At 45.4% G+C, this 15,000-nt stretch overlaps 1 protein-coding gene across 1 annotated transcript in view; it reads left to right on the top strand.

Moving 5' to 3' along the window:
• LOC118936869 (paired box protein Pax-5-like) overlaps positions 1–15,000 on the top strand; it is a 124,795-nt gene that overhangs the window by 55,164 nt on the left and 54,631 nt on the right. The window contains exons 3-5 of the mRNA XM_036934388.1: positions 216–413; positions 1,053–1,117; positions 11,978–12,100. Coding sequence (XP_036790283.1) covers positions 216–413; positions 1,053–1,117; positions 11,978–12,100 — 386 coding nt within the window. The remainder of the gene's footprint in view (positions 1–215; positions 414–1,052; positions 1,118–11,977; positions 12,101–15,000) is intronic.

Below are 15,000 nucleotides of genomic sequence, written 5' to 3'. Positions count from 1 at the left end.
AAGTTTCATCGAGGCCCTCTCCCTCCCTCCCTCCCTCCCTCTTCTCCCTCCCTCCCTCCCTCCCTCCCTCCTCTCCCTCCCTCCCTCCTCTCCCTCCCTCCCTCCCTCCCTCCCTCCCTCCTCTTCCTCCTAAACCAATCAGCTTGTCCTTCTCCTTTTGATTGACAGGTCCAGCCACAGCTGCTGACCAATCCGTGTGTCCCCTCTGCCCTCAGGTACTATGAGACAGGAAGTATCCGTCCCGGGGTGATTGGAGGATCCAAACCAAAGGTTGCTACACCCAAAGTGGTGGATAAGATCGCCGACTACAAACGCCAAAACCCCACCATGTTCGCCTGGGAGATACGAGACAGACTATTGGCTGAGAGAGTGTGTGACAACGACAGTGTTCCCAGTGTCAGCTCTATCAACAGGTACGTAGCAGAGTGTGTGGGGGGGTAGGGGTCAGGGTGGGGGGGGGGGGGGGGGGGGGGGGTGTAGGGGTGTAGGGACAGAGATGGGTAGTGAGGACAGAGAGGGGTAGTGAGGACAGAGAGGGGTAGTGAGGACAGAGAGGGGTAGTGAGGACAGAGAGGGGTAGTGAGGACAGAGAGGGGTAGTGAGGACAGAGAGGGGTAGTGAGGACAGAGAGGGGTAGTGAGGACAGAGAGGGGTAGTGAGGACAGAGAGGGGTAGTGAGGACAGAGAGGGGTAGTGAGGACGGAGCTCAGTAGCTCAGCTTCAGCTCAGTAGTGCAACACCATGATACGATGACAACTGTTTCTTTCCCCTGAGAAGAGAGAGAGAGAGAGAGACAGAAAGAGACACAGAAAGAGAGAGGGTTTAAGGAGGGAGAATGGCAGAGAGAAAAGGGAAGAGAGGACTTGCATGAGCAGCCAAGCAGGAAGTGTAAGGCCCCTCTGCCATGTCAGCCTGCCTCAGCCACTTTACACACACACACACACACACACACACACACACACACACACACACACACACACACACACACACACACACACACACACACACACACACACCCCACAATCTCTTACGTGGTTTGTATTCTCTTGTAGGATCATCAGGACTAAAGTCCAGCAGCCTCCGGGTCAGTCAGGACCTCTCTCTGCTCATAACCTGGGTAAGTCAGGACCTCTCTCTGCTAATAACCTGGGTAAGTCAGGACCTCTCTCTGCTCATAACCTGGGTAAGTCAGCCTTTATAGCTGCTAATAACCTGGGTCAGTCAGGACCTCTCTCTGCTCATAACCTGGGTAAGTCAGCCTTTATAGCTGCTAATAACCTGGGTCAGTCAGGACCTCTCTCTGCTCATAACCTGGGTAAGTCAGGACCTCTCTCTGCTCATAACCTGGGTAAGTCAGCCTTTATAGCTGCTAATAACCTGGGTCAGTCAGGACCTCTCTCTGCTCATAACCTGGGTAAGTCAGCCTTTATAGCTGCTAATAACCTGGGTCAGTCAGGACCTCTCTCTGCTCATAACCTGGGTAAGTCAGGACCTCTCTCTGCTCATAACCTAGGTAAGTCAGCCTTTATAGCTGCTAATAACCTGGGTCAGTCAGGACCTCTCTCTGCTCATAACCTGGGTAAGTCAGCCTTTATAGCTGCTAATAACCTAGGTAAGTCAGGACCTCTCTCTGCTCATAACCTGGGTAAGTCAGGACCTCTCTCTGCTCATAACCCAAGTAAGTCAGGACCTCTCTCTGCTCATAACCTGGGTAAGTCAGGACCTCTCTCTGCTCATAACCTGGGTAAGTCAGGACCTCTCTCTGCTCATAACCTAGGTAAGTCAGGACCTCTCTCTGCTCATAACCTGGGTAAGTCAGCCTTTATAGCTGCTAATAACCACCTTAATAGTTGTTCATGATAACCCTATGTCACCCTTACAAGCCCCCCCCACTCTGTCTCTCCCCCCTTCCACTCTCTCTTTCTCTTTCTCTCTCCCCATCCCTCCCTTCCTTCCTCTTGCTCTCCCCCTTCCTCCTCCTCTCCCCCTTGCTCTCTCCCCTCCTCTCCTCTTCCGCTTTCCCTCCCTCCCTCCCTTCCTCCCCTCTTCTCCCTTCACCCCTCCACCTTCCTTCCTTCCTTTCTCTTCCTCTCCACCCTTCCTCCTCCTCTCCCCCTTGCTCTCTCCCCTCCTCTTCATCTCCCTCTTTCCCTCTCCCCATTCCTCCCCTCCCTCCCGCACTCCCCCTCCACCTCCCCCCTCTCCCCATTCCTCCCCTTCCTCCCCCCTCCACCTCCCCACTCTCCCCCTTCCTCCCCTTCCTCCCCCCTCCCCCTCCCCCTCTCCCAATTCCTCCCCTTCCTCCCCCCTCCACCTCCCCACTCTCCCCATTCCTCCACCTCCCCCCTCTCCCCATTCCTTCCCTTCCTCCCCCCGCCACCTCCCCCCTCTCCCCCTTCCTCCCACCTCCCCCTCCACCTCCGCCCTCTCCCCATTCCTCCACCTCCCCCCTCTCCCCATTCCTCCCCTTCCTCCCCCCTCTCCCCATTCCTCCCCTTCCTCCCCCCTCCACCTCCCCTTCCTCCCCCCTCTCCCCCTTCCTCCCCTTCCTCCCCCCTCCACCTTCCCCCTCCACTTCCCCTTCCTCCCCCCTCTCCCCATTCCTCCCCTTCCTCCCCCCTCCAACTCTCTCTATCTGTGATGGCTGTTTTAGCCTCCAGTGGATTGTGTTTCAGTGTCTCTCAAATCTTCAGAATCACACTCCGTCACTTAATCTAAATTAATTTCACACACACACACACACACACACACACACACACACACACACACACACACACACACACACACACACACACACACACACACACACACACACACACACACACACACACACCTCACTCTCAGATTACACAGATAAATGGTTTTGACTCCAGGGCGGAAAATTGAACATTTGGATTTGGAGAATAATGAAAATATTGGAGGATAAAATACGTTCGTTTCCTGAGAGAGAAAAAAAGAGAAGAGAACGAATGAGAAAATGTGATAATTGAAGTGATAAATCAACAGGAAGTAAAGAGATTCAATACATCTCCATGTGGTTACTGAACCAGGAACAGAGTTTCATTCTCCATGGTTACTGAACCAGGAACAGAGTTTCATTCTCCATGGTTACTGAACCAGGAACAGAGTTTCATTCTCCATGGTTACTGAACCAGGAACAGAGTTTCATTCTCCATGTGGTTACTGAACCAGGAACAGAGTTTCATTCTCCATGTGGTTACTGAACCAGGAACAGAGTTTCATTCTCCATGTGGTTACTGAACCAGGAACAGAGTTTCATTCTCCATGGTTACTGAACCAGGAACAGAGTTTCATTCTCCATGTGGTTACTGAACCAGGAACAGAGTTTCATTCTCCATGTGGTTACTGAACCAGGAACAGAGTTTCATTCTCCATGTGGTTACTGAACCAGGAACAGAGTTTCATTCTCCATGGTTACTGAACCAGGAACAGAGTTTCATTCTCCATGGTTACTAAACCAGGAACAGAGTTTCATTCTCCATGTGGTTACTGAACCAGGACAGAGTTTCATTCTCCATGGTTACTGAACCAGGAACAGAGTTTCATTCTTCATGGTTACTGAACCAGGAACAGAGTTTCATTCTCCATGTGGTTACTGAACCAGGAACAGAGTTTCATTCTCCATGGTTACTGAACCAGGAACAGAGTTTCATTCTCCATGGTTACTGAACCAGGAACAGAGTTTCATTCTCCATGTGGTTACTGAACCAGGAACAGAGTTTCATTCTCCATGGTTACTGAACCAGGAACAGAGTTTCATTCTCCATGTGGTTACTGAACCAGGAACAGAGTTTCATTCTCCATGTGGTTACTGAACCAGGAACAGAGTTTCATTCTCCATGTGGTTACTGAACCAGGAACAGAGTTTCATTCTCCATGTGGTTACTGAACCAGGAACAGAGTTTCATTCTCCATGGTTACTGAACCAGGAACAGAGTTTCATTCTCCATGGTTACTGAACCAGGAACAGAGTTTCATTCTCCATGTGGTTACTGAACCAGGAACAGAGTTTCATTCTCCATGGTTACTGAACCAGGAACAGAGTTTCATTCTTCATGGTTACTGAACCAGGAACAGAGTTTCATTCTCCATGTGGTTACTGAACCAGGAACAGAGTTTCATTCTCCATGGTTACTGAACCAGGAACAGAGTTTCATTCTTCATGGTTACTGAACCAGGAACAGAGTTTCATTCTCCATGTGGTTACTGAACCAGGAACAGAGTTTCATTCTCCATGGTTACTGAACCAGGAACAGAGTTTCATTCTCCATGGTTACTGAACCAGGAACAGAGTTTCATTCTCCATGGTTACTGAACCAGGAACAGAGTTTCATTCTCCATGTGGTTACTGAACCAGGAACAGAGTTTCATTCTCCATGGTTACTGAACCAGGAACAGAGTTTCATTCTCCATGTGGTTACTGAACCAGGAACAGAGTTTCATTCTCCATGTGGTTACTGAACCAGGAACAGAGTTTCATTCTCCATGTGGTTACTGATCCAGGAACAGAGTTTCATTCTCCATGGTTACTGAACCAGGAACAGAGTTTCATTCTCCATGGTTACTGAACCAGGAACAGAGTTTCATTCTCCATGGTTACTCAACCAGGAACAGGGTTTCATTCTCCATGGTTACTGAACCAGGAACAGAGTTTCATTCTCCATGGTTACTGAACCAGGAACAGAGTTTCATTCTCCATGGTTACTGAACCAGGAACAGAGTTTCATTCTCCATGGTTACTGAACCAGGAACAGAGTTTCATTCTCCATGGTTACTGAACCAGGAACAGAGTTTCATTCTCCATGGTTACTGAACCAGGAACAGAGTTTCATTCTCCATGTGGTTACTGAACCAGGAACAGAGTTTCATTCTCCATGTGGTTACTGAACCAGGAACAGAGTTTCATTCTCCATGTGGTTACTGAACCAGGAACAGAGTTTCATTCTCCATGTGGTTACTGAACCAGGAACAGAGTTTCATTCTCCATGTGGTTACTGAACCAGGAACAGAGTTTCATTCTCCATGGTTACTGAACCAGGAACAGAGTTTCATTCTCCATGTGGTTACTGAACCAGGAACAGAGTTTCATTCTCCATGTGGTTACTGAACCAGGAACAGAGTTTCATTCTCCATGTGGTTACTGAACCAGGAACAGAGTTTCATTCTCCATGGTTACTGAACCAGGAACAGAGTTTCATTCTCCATGGTTACTGAACCAGGAACAGAGTTTCATTCTCCATGTGGTTACTGAACCAGGAACAGAGTTTCATTCTCCATGTGGTTACTGAACCAGGAACAGAGTTTCATTCTCCATGTGGTTACTGAACCAGGAACAGAGTTTCATTCTCCATGGTTACTGAACCAGGAACAGAGTTTCATTCTCCATGGTTACTGAACCAGGAACAGAGTTTCATTCTTCATGGTTACTGAACCAGGAACAGAGTTTCATTCTCCATGGTTACTGAACCAGGAACAGAGTTTCATTCTCCATGGTTACTGAACCAGGAACAGAGTTTCATTCTCCATGGTTACTGAACCAGGAACAGAGTTTCATTCTCCATGGTTACTGAACCAGGAACAGAGTTTCATTCTCCATGTGGTTACTGAACCAGGAACAGAGTTTCATTCTCCATGTGGTTACTGAACCAGGAACAGAGTTTCATTCTCCATGTGGTTACTGAACCAGGAACAGAGTTTCATTCTCCATGTGGTTACTGAACCAGGAACAGAGTTTCATTCTCCATGTGGTTACTGAACCAGGAACAGAGTTTCATTCTACATGGTTACTGAACCAGGAACAGAGTTTCATTCTCCATGTGGTTACTGAACCAGGAACAGAGTTTCATTCTCCATGTGGTTACTGAACCAGGAACAGAGTTTCATTCTCCATGTGGTTACTGAACCAGGAACAGAGTTTCATTCTCCATGGTTACTGAACCAGGAACAGAGTTTCATTCTCCATGGTTACTGAACCAGGAACAGAGTTTCATTCTCCATGTGGTTACTGAACCAGGAACAGAGTTTCATTCTCCATGTGGTTACTGAACCAGGAACAGAGTTTCATTCTCCATGGTTACTGAACCAGGAACAGAGTTTCATTCTCCATGTGGTTACTGAACCAGGAACAGAGTTTCATTCTCCATGTGGTTACTGAACCAGGAACAGAGTTTCATTCTCCATGTGGTTACTGAACCAGGAACAGAGTTTCATTCTCCATGGTTACTGAACCAGGAACAGAGTTTCATTCTCCATGGTTACTGAACCAGGAACAGAGTTTCATTCTCCATGTGGTTACTGAACCAGGAACAGAGTTTCATTCTCCATGTGGTTACTGAACCAGGAACAGAGTTTCATTCTCCATGTGGTTACTGAACCAGGAACAGAGTTTCATTCTCCATGGTTACTGAACCAGGAACAGAGTTTCATTCTCCATGGTTACTGAACCAGGAACAGAGTTTCATTCTTCATGGTTACTGAACCAGGAACAGAGTTTCATTCTCCATGTGGTTACTGAACCAGGAACAGAGTTTCATTCTCCATGGTTACTGAACCAGGAACAGAGTTTCATTCTCCATGGTTACTGAACCAGGAACAGAGTTTCATTCTCCATGTGGTTACTGAACCAGGAACAGAGTTTCATTCTCCATGGTTACTGAACCAGGAACAGAGTTTCATTCTCCATGTGGTTACTGAACCAGGAACAGAGTTTCATTCTCCATGTGGTTACTGAACCAGGAACAGAGTTTCATTCTCCATGTGGTTACTGAACCAGGAACAGAGTTTCATTCTCCATGTGGTTACTGAACCAGGAACAGAGTTTCATTCTCCATGTGGTTACTGAACCAGGAACAGAGTTTCATTCTCCATGGTTACTGAACCAGGAACACATTTTAATTCTCCATGTGGTTACTGAACCAGGAACAGAGTTTCATTCTCCATGGTTGCTGAACCAGGAACAGAGTTTCATTCTCCATGTGGTTACTGAACCAGGAACAGAGTTTCATTCTCCATGTGGTTACTGAACCAGGAACAGAGTTTAATTCTCCATGTGGTTACTGAACCAGGAACAGAGTTTCATTCTCCATGGTTACTGAACCAGGAACAGAGTTTCATTCTCCATGTGGTTACTGAACCAGGAACAGAGTTTCATTCTCCATGTGGTTACTGAACCAGGAACAGAGTTTCATTCTCCATGGTTACTGAACCAGGAACAGAGTTTCATTCTCCATGGTTACTGAACCAGGAACAGAGTTTCATTCTCCATGGTTACTGAACCAGGAACAGAGTTTCATTCTCCATGGTTACTGAACCAGGAACAGAGTTTCATTCTCCATGGTTACTGAACCAGGAACAGAGTTTCATTCTCCATGGTTACTGAACCAGGAACAGAGTTTCATTCTCCATGGTTACTGAACCAGGAACAGAGTTTCATTCTCCATGGTTACTGAACCAGGAACAGAGTTTCATTCTCCATGGTTACTGAACCAGGAACAGAGTTTCATTCTCCATGGTTACTGAACCAGGAACAGAGTTTCATTCTCCATGGTTACTGAACCAGGAACAGAGTTTCATTCTCCATGTGGTTACTGAACCAGGAACAGAGTTTCATTCTCCATGGTTACTGAACCAGGAACAGAGTTTCATTCTCCATGTGGTTACTGAACCAGGAACAGAGTTTCATTCTCCATGGTTACTGAACCAGGAACAGAGTTTCATTCTCCATGGTTACTGAACCAAGAACAGAGTTTCATTCTCCATGTGGTTACTGAACCAGGAACAGAGTTTCATTCTCCATGGTTACTGAACCAGGAACAGAGTTTCATTCTCCATGGTTACTGAACCAGGAACAGAGTTTCATTCTCCATGGTTACTGAACCAGGAACAGAGTTTCATTCTCCATGGTTACTGAACCAGGAACAGAGTTTCATTCTCCATGGTTACTGAACCAAGAACAGAGTTTCATTCTCCATGTGGTTACTGAACCAGGAACAGAGTTTCATTCTCCATGGTTACTGAACCAGGAACAGAGTTTCATTCTCCATGGTTACTGAACCAGGAACAGAGTTTCATTCTCCATGGTTACTGAACCAGGAACAGAGTTTCATTCTCCATGTGGTTACTGAACCAGGAACAGAGTTTCATTCTCCATGTGGTTACTGAACCAGGAACAGAGTTTCATTCTCCATGTGGTTACTGAACCAGGAACAGAGTTTCATTCTCCATGTGGTTACTGAACCAGGAACAGAGTTTCATTCTCCATGGTTACTGAACCAGGAACAGAGTTTCATTCTCCATGTGGTTACTGAACCAGGAACAGAGTTTCATTCTCCATGGTTACTGAACCAGGAACAGAGTTTCATTCTCCATGGTTACTGAACCAGGAACAGAGTTTCATTCTCCATGTGGTTACTGAACCAGGAACAGAGTTTCATTCTCCATGTGGTTACTGAACCAGGAACAGAGTTTCATTCTCCATGTGGTTACTGAACCAGGAACAGAGTTTCATTCTCCATGGTTACTGAACCAGGAACAGAGTTTCATTCTCCATGGTTACTGAACCAGGAACAGAGTTTCATTCTCCATGTGGTTACTGAACCAGGAACAGAGTTTCATTCTCCATTGTTACTGAACCAGGAACAGAGTTTCATTCTCCATGGTTACTGAACCAGGAACAGAGTTTCATTCTCCATGTGGTTACTGAACCAGGAACAGAGTTTCATTCTCCATGTGGTTACTGAACCAGGAACAGAGTTTCATTCTCCATGGTTACTGAACCAGGAACAGAGTTTCATTCTCCATGGTTACTGAACCAGGAACAGAGTTTCATTCTCCTCAGGATTTGTCGTTCTCTCTCTTTTTCTGTGGTTCTGTGGTTGATGTCTGTAGGGAGGGAGTTTCTATGTTTCTGTCATTGGTGCCTGTAGGGAGGTGCTGTGGTTCTGTGGTTCTGTAGTTCTGTAGGGAGGGAGGTTCTGTTGTTCTGTAGGGAGGGAGGTTCTGTTGTTCTGTAGGGAGGGAAGTTCTTTGGTGTCTGTAGGGAGGGAGGTTCTTTGGTGTCTGTAGGGAGGGAGGTTCTTTGGTGTCTGTAGGGAGGGAAGTTCTTTGGTGTCTGTAGGGAGGGAGGTTCTTTGGTGTCTGTAGGGAGGGAGGTTCTTTGGTGTCTGTAGGGAGGGAGGTTCTTTGGTGTCTGTAGTGAGGGAGGTTCTTTGGTGTCTGTAGGGAGGGAGGATCTTTGGTTCTGTAGGGAGGGAGGTTTTGCGGTTCTGTAGGGAGGGAGGTTTTGTAGGGTGGTTTATAGAGGACATTGCAACCAAAATGGCACGCTATTCCCTATATAGTGGTACTACTATAGACCAGAGCCCTATTCCCTATATAGTGGTACTACTATAGACCAGGGTCCTATTCCCTATATAGTGGTACTACTATAGACCAGAGCCCTATTCCCTATATAGTGGTACTACTATAGACCAGAGCCCTATTCCCTATATAGTGGTACTACTTTAGACCAGAGCCCTATTCCCTATATAGTGGTACTACTATAGACCAGAGCCCTATTCCCTATATAGTGGTACTACTTTAGACCAGAGCCCTATTCCCTATATAGTGGTACTACTATAGACCAGATCCCTATTCCCTATATAGTGGTACTACTATAGACCAGAGCCCTATTCCCTATATAGTGGTACTACTATAGACCAGGGCCCTATTCCCTATATAGTGGTACTACTATAGACCAGGGCCCTATTCCCTATATAGTGAACTACTAGTGACCAGAGCCCTATTCCCTACATAGTGAACTACTAGTGACCAGGGCCCTATTCCCTATATAGTGCACTACTTTAGACCAGATCTCTATGGCACCCTACTCCCTATATAGGTCACCACTTTAGACCAGAGCCCTATTCCCTATATAGTGCACTACTATAGACCAGAGCCCTATTCCCTATATAGTGAACTACTAGTGACCAGAGCCCTATTCCCTGTATAGTGGTACTAATATAGACCAGGGTCCTATTCCCTATATAGTGGTACTAATATAGACCAGGGTCCTATTCCCTATATAGTGAACTACTAGTGACCAGAGCCCTATTCCCTATATAGTGAACTACTAGTGACCAGATCCCTATTCCCTATATAGTGGTACTACTATAGACCAGAGCCCTATTCCCTATATAGTGAACTACTAGTGACCAGATCCCTATTCCCTATATAGTGGTACTACTATAGACCAGAGCCCTATTCCCTATATAGTGGTACTACTATAGACCAGATCCCTATTCCCTATATAGTGGTACTACTATAGACCAGATCCCTATTCCCTATATAGTGGTACTACTATAGACCAGAGCCCTATTCCCTATATAGTGCATTACTATAGACCAGAGCCCTATTCCCTATATAGTGGTACTACTATAGACCAGAGCCCTATTCCCTATATAGTGGTACTACTATAGACCAGAGCCCTATTCCCTATATAGTGGTACTACTAGTGACCAGAGCCCTATTCCCTATATAGTGAACTACTAGTGAACAAGCGCTACACTAATGACCCGCCAAGTAAGCAACCTGTGTATTTCTATAATGAGGTGAATTTGGAGCGTATCCCGACTGGAAACTGCCTACCGTGGACTATTCAACTCCTTAGCCGTAACAACAAGAGGTTCAATCCATCCCAAAGTGGCTAGCTGTTCTGTACTAAAGGCTTACAATATCTAAATTATAAATTACGACTTCTTAAAACCAAGGGTTATTACCAATTTATGACAGTCCTGTGACAGTCCTACGTAGCGTTACGACCGACCTATGTCTTTTAGTTCAGAAGGTTACAAGACATTATGTGTGATATGGTGTTTAGACGTTATGAGCGCCCTATGCACCTTTATGTAGCATTATGTAGCGTTATGTCATGTTATGCGCCGTTATGTAGCATTATGTAGTGTTATGTAATGTGTGTAGCATTATGTAGCATTATGCAGTGTTATGTCATGTTATGTGCCGTTATGTAACATTATGTAGGATTGTGGAGTGTTATGTAGCATTATGTAGTGTTATGTAGCATTATGCAGTGTTATGTAATGGTATGTAAGATAAAGTAGCTTTATGTAGCATTATGTAGTGTTATGTAGCGGTATGTAACATAATGTAGCATTACGTAGTGTTATGTAGCATTATGTAGTGTTATGTAGCATTATGTAGTGTTATGTAACATAATGTAGCATTATGTAGTGTTATGTAGTGTTATGTAGCAGTTTGTAAGGTTATGCAGCATTATGTAGTGTTATGTAGTGTTATGTAGCATTATGTAGTGTTATGTAGTGTTATGTAGCAGTTTGTAAGGTTATGCAGCATTATGTAGTGTTATGTAGTGTTATGTAGCATTATGTAGCATTATGTAGCATTATGTAGTGTTATGTAGCGGTATGTAACATAATGTAGCATTATGTAGTGTTATGTAGCATTATGTAGTGTTATGTAGCATTATGTAGTGTTATGTAGCGGTATGTAACATAATGTAGCATTATGTAGTGTTATGTAGTGTTATGTAGCGGTATGTAACATAATGTAGCATTATGTAGTGTTATGTAGCAGTTTGTAAGGTTATGCAGCATTATGTAGTGTTATGTAGTGTTATGTAGCATTATGTAGTGTTATGTAGCATTATGTAGTGTTATGTAGCGGTATGTAACATAATGTAGCATTATGTAATGTTATGTAGTGTTATGTAGTGTTATGTAGCAGTATGTAAGGTTATGCAGCATTATGTAGTGTTATGTAGCATTATGTAGTGTTATGTAGCGGTATGTAACATAATGTAGCATTATATAGTGTTATGTAGTGTTATGTAGCAGTATGTAAGGTTATGCAGCATTATGTAGCATTATGTAACATAATGTAGTGTTATGTAGTGTAATGGAGTGTTATGTAGCATTGTGACCCATGTCCTAACTTTCCACAGCGTCGTCGGTAGCGTCGACACAGGTTTCCGCGGTGACCAGTGACTCGGCTGGCTCCTCCTACTCCATCAGCGGCATTCTGGGAATCAGCTCAGCTAACGACGGCAAGCGGAAGAGAGACGATGGTGAGAGACGGTGTGTGTGTGTGTGTGTGTGTGTGTGTTCGGTCTTCTCTGATGGAGTGGAGAGAGTTACAGCTGATCAGCCAGGTCACACCAGACCCAAGGCCGTATTCCACGGTTCCTTCCGGTCTTGCAGGATGTCGGGAGATGAGTTCAAAACCGTCCGCTAGAGGCGACGATGAGCGCTCGTTTCTCAACCATTAGGAATTAAATGCCTAAAGTTTACCGTCGAGTTGGGGGGGGATAACCCTAACATTTAACCATCGAGTTGGGGGGGGGATAACGCTTACATTTAACCATCGAGTTGGGGGGGGGGATAACCCTTACATTTAACCATCGAGTTGGGGGGGGGGGATAACCCTTACATTTAACCATCGAGTTGGGGGGGGGGGGATAACCCTTACATTTAACCATTGAGTTGGGGGGGGATAACCCTTACATTTAACCATTGAGTTGGGGGGGAGATAACCCTTACATTTAACCATCGAGTTGGGGGGGGATAACCCTTACATTTAACCATCGAGTTGGGGGGGATAACCCTTATATTTAACCATCGAGTTGGGGGGGGATAACCCTTACATTTAACCATCGAGTTGGGGGGGGATAACCCTTACATTTAACCATAGAGTTGGGGGGGGGATAACCCTTACATTTAACCATCGAGTTGGTGGGGGGGATAACCCTTACATTTAACCATCGAGTTGGGGGGGATAACCCTTACATTTAACCATCGAGTTGGGGGGGGATAACCCTTACATTTAACCATCGAGTTGGGGGGGGGGGATAACCCTTACATTTAACCATCGAGTTGGGGGGGGGATAACCCTTACATTTAACCATCGAGGTGGGGGGGGGATAACCCTTACATTTAACCATAGAGTTGGGGGGGGATAACCCTTACATTTAACCATCGAGTTGGGGGGGGGGATAACCCTTACATTTAACCATAGAGTTGGGGGGGGATAACCCTTACATTTAACCATCGAGTTGGGGGGGGGATAACCCTTACATTTACATTACATTACTTACTTCCTATTTCCTATTTCGCAACAAAGCATCCTTCACTCATGCTGCCAAACATACCCTTGTAAAACTGACCATCCTACCAATCCTCGACTTTGGCGATGTAATTTACAAAATAGCCTCCAATACCCTACTCAACAAACTGGATGCAGTCTATCACAGTGCAATCCGTTTTGTCACCAAAGCCCCATACACTACCCACCATTGCGACCTGTACGCTCTCGTTGGCTGGCCCTCGCTTCATACTCGTCGCCAAACCCACTGGCTCCATGTCATCTACAAGACCCTGCTAGGTAAAGTCCCCCCTTATCTCAGCTCGCTGGTCACCATAGCATCTCCCACCTGTAGCACACGCTCCAGCAGGTATATCTCTCTAGTCACCCCCAAAACCAATTCTTTCTTTGGCCGCCTCTCTTTCCAGTTCTCTGCTGCCAATGACTGGAACGAACTACAAAAATCTCTGAAACTGGAAACTCTTATCTCCCTCACTAGCTTTAAGCACCAACTGTCAGAGCAGCTCACAGATTACTGCACCTGTACATAGCCCACATATAATTTAGCCCTATCAACTACCTCTTTCCCAACTGTATTTAATTTATTTATTTATTTTGCTCCTTTGCACCCCATTATTTTTATTTCTACTTTGCACATTCTTCCATTGCAAAACTACCATTCCAGTGTTTTACTTGCTATATTGTATTTACCTTGCCACCAAGGCCTTTTTTTGCCTTTACCTCCCTTCTCACCTCATTTGCTCACATTGTATATAGACTTGTTTATACTTTATTATTGACTGTATGTTTGTTTTACTCCATGTGTAACTCTGTGTTGTTGTATCTGTCGAACTGCTTTGCTTTATCTTGGCCAGGTCGCAATTGTAAATGAGAACTTGTTCTCAACTTGCCTACCTGGTTAAATAAAGGTAAAATAAAAATAAATAAAATAAAATAAAAAATAACCCTTACATTTAACCATCAAGTTGGGGGAGGGGGGGGATAACCCTTACATTTAACCATCGAGTTGGGGGGGATAACCCTTACATTTAACCATCGAGTTGGGGTGGGGGATAACCCTTACATTTAACCATCGAGTTGGGGGGGGGGATAACCCTTACATTTAACCATCGAGTTGGGGGGGGGATAACCCTTACATTTAACCATCGAGTTGGGGGGGGATAACCCTTATATTTAACCATCGAGTTTGGGGGGGGATAACCCTTACATTTAACTGTTATCGATTTTACGTTTAAAGTCACACAGACAAAGACACACAGACAGACACAGAGACAAACAGCAGAAGATGACAGACAGACACAGACAGACAGACAGACACAGAGACAAACAGCAGAAGATGACAGACAGACACAGACAGACAGACAGACACAGAGACAAACAGCAGAAGATGACAGACAGACACAGACAGACAGACAGACACAGAGACAAACAGCAGAAGATGACAGACAGACACAGACAGACAGACAGACACAGAGACAGACAGACACACACACAGACAGACACAGAGACAAACAGCAGAAGATGACAGACAGACACAGACAGACAGACAGACAGACACAGAGACAGACAGCAGAAGATGACAGACAGACAGACACAGACAGACAGACACAGAGACAGACAGACAGACACAGAGACAGACAGCAGAAGATGACAGACAGACAGACACAGACAGACAGACAGACAGACAGCAGAAGATGACAGACAGACACACACAGACAGACAGACACAGAGACAGACAGCAGAAGATGACAGACAGACACAGACAGACAGACAGACACAGAGACAGACAGACACACACAGAGACAGACAGCAGAAGATGACAGACAGACACACACAGACAGACAGACACAGAGACAGACAGACACA

This window comes from Oncorhynchus mykiss, chromosome 10, assembly GCF_013265735.2.
Source record: "Oncorhynchus mykiss isolate Arlee chromosome 10, USDA_OmykA_1.1, whole genome shotgun sequence".
Lineage (NCBI taxonomy): Eukaryota > Metazoa > Chordata > Actinopteri > Salmoniformes > Salmonidae > Oncorhynchus > Oncorhynchus mykiss.
Note: the sequence above shows the minus strand (reverse complement) of the source record. Positions and strands in the feature narration are given on the sequence as shown.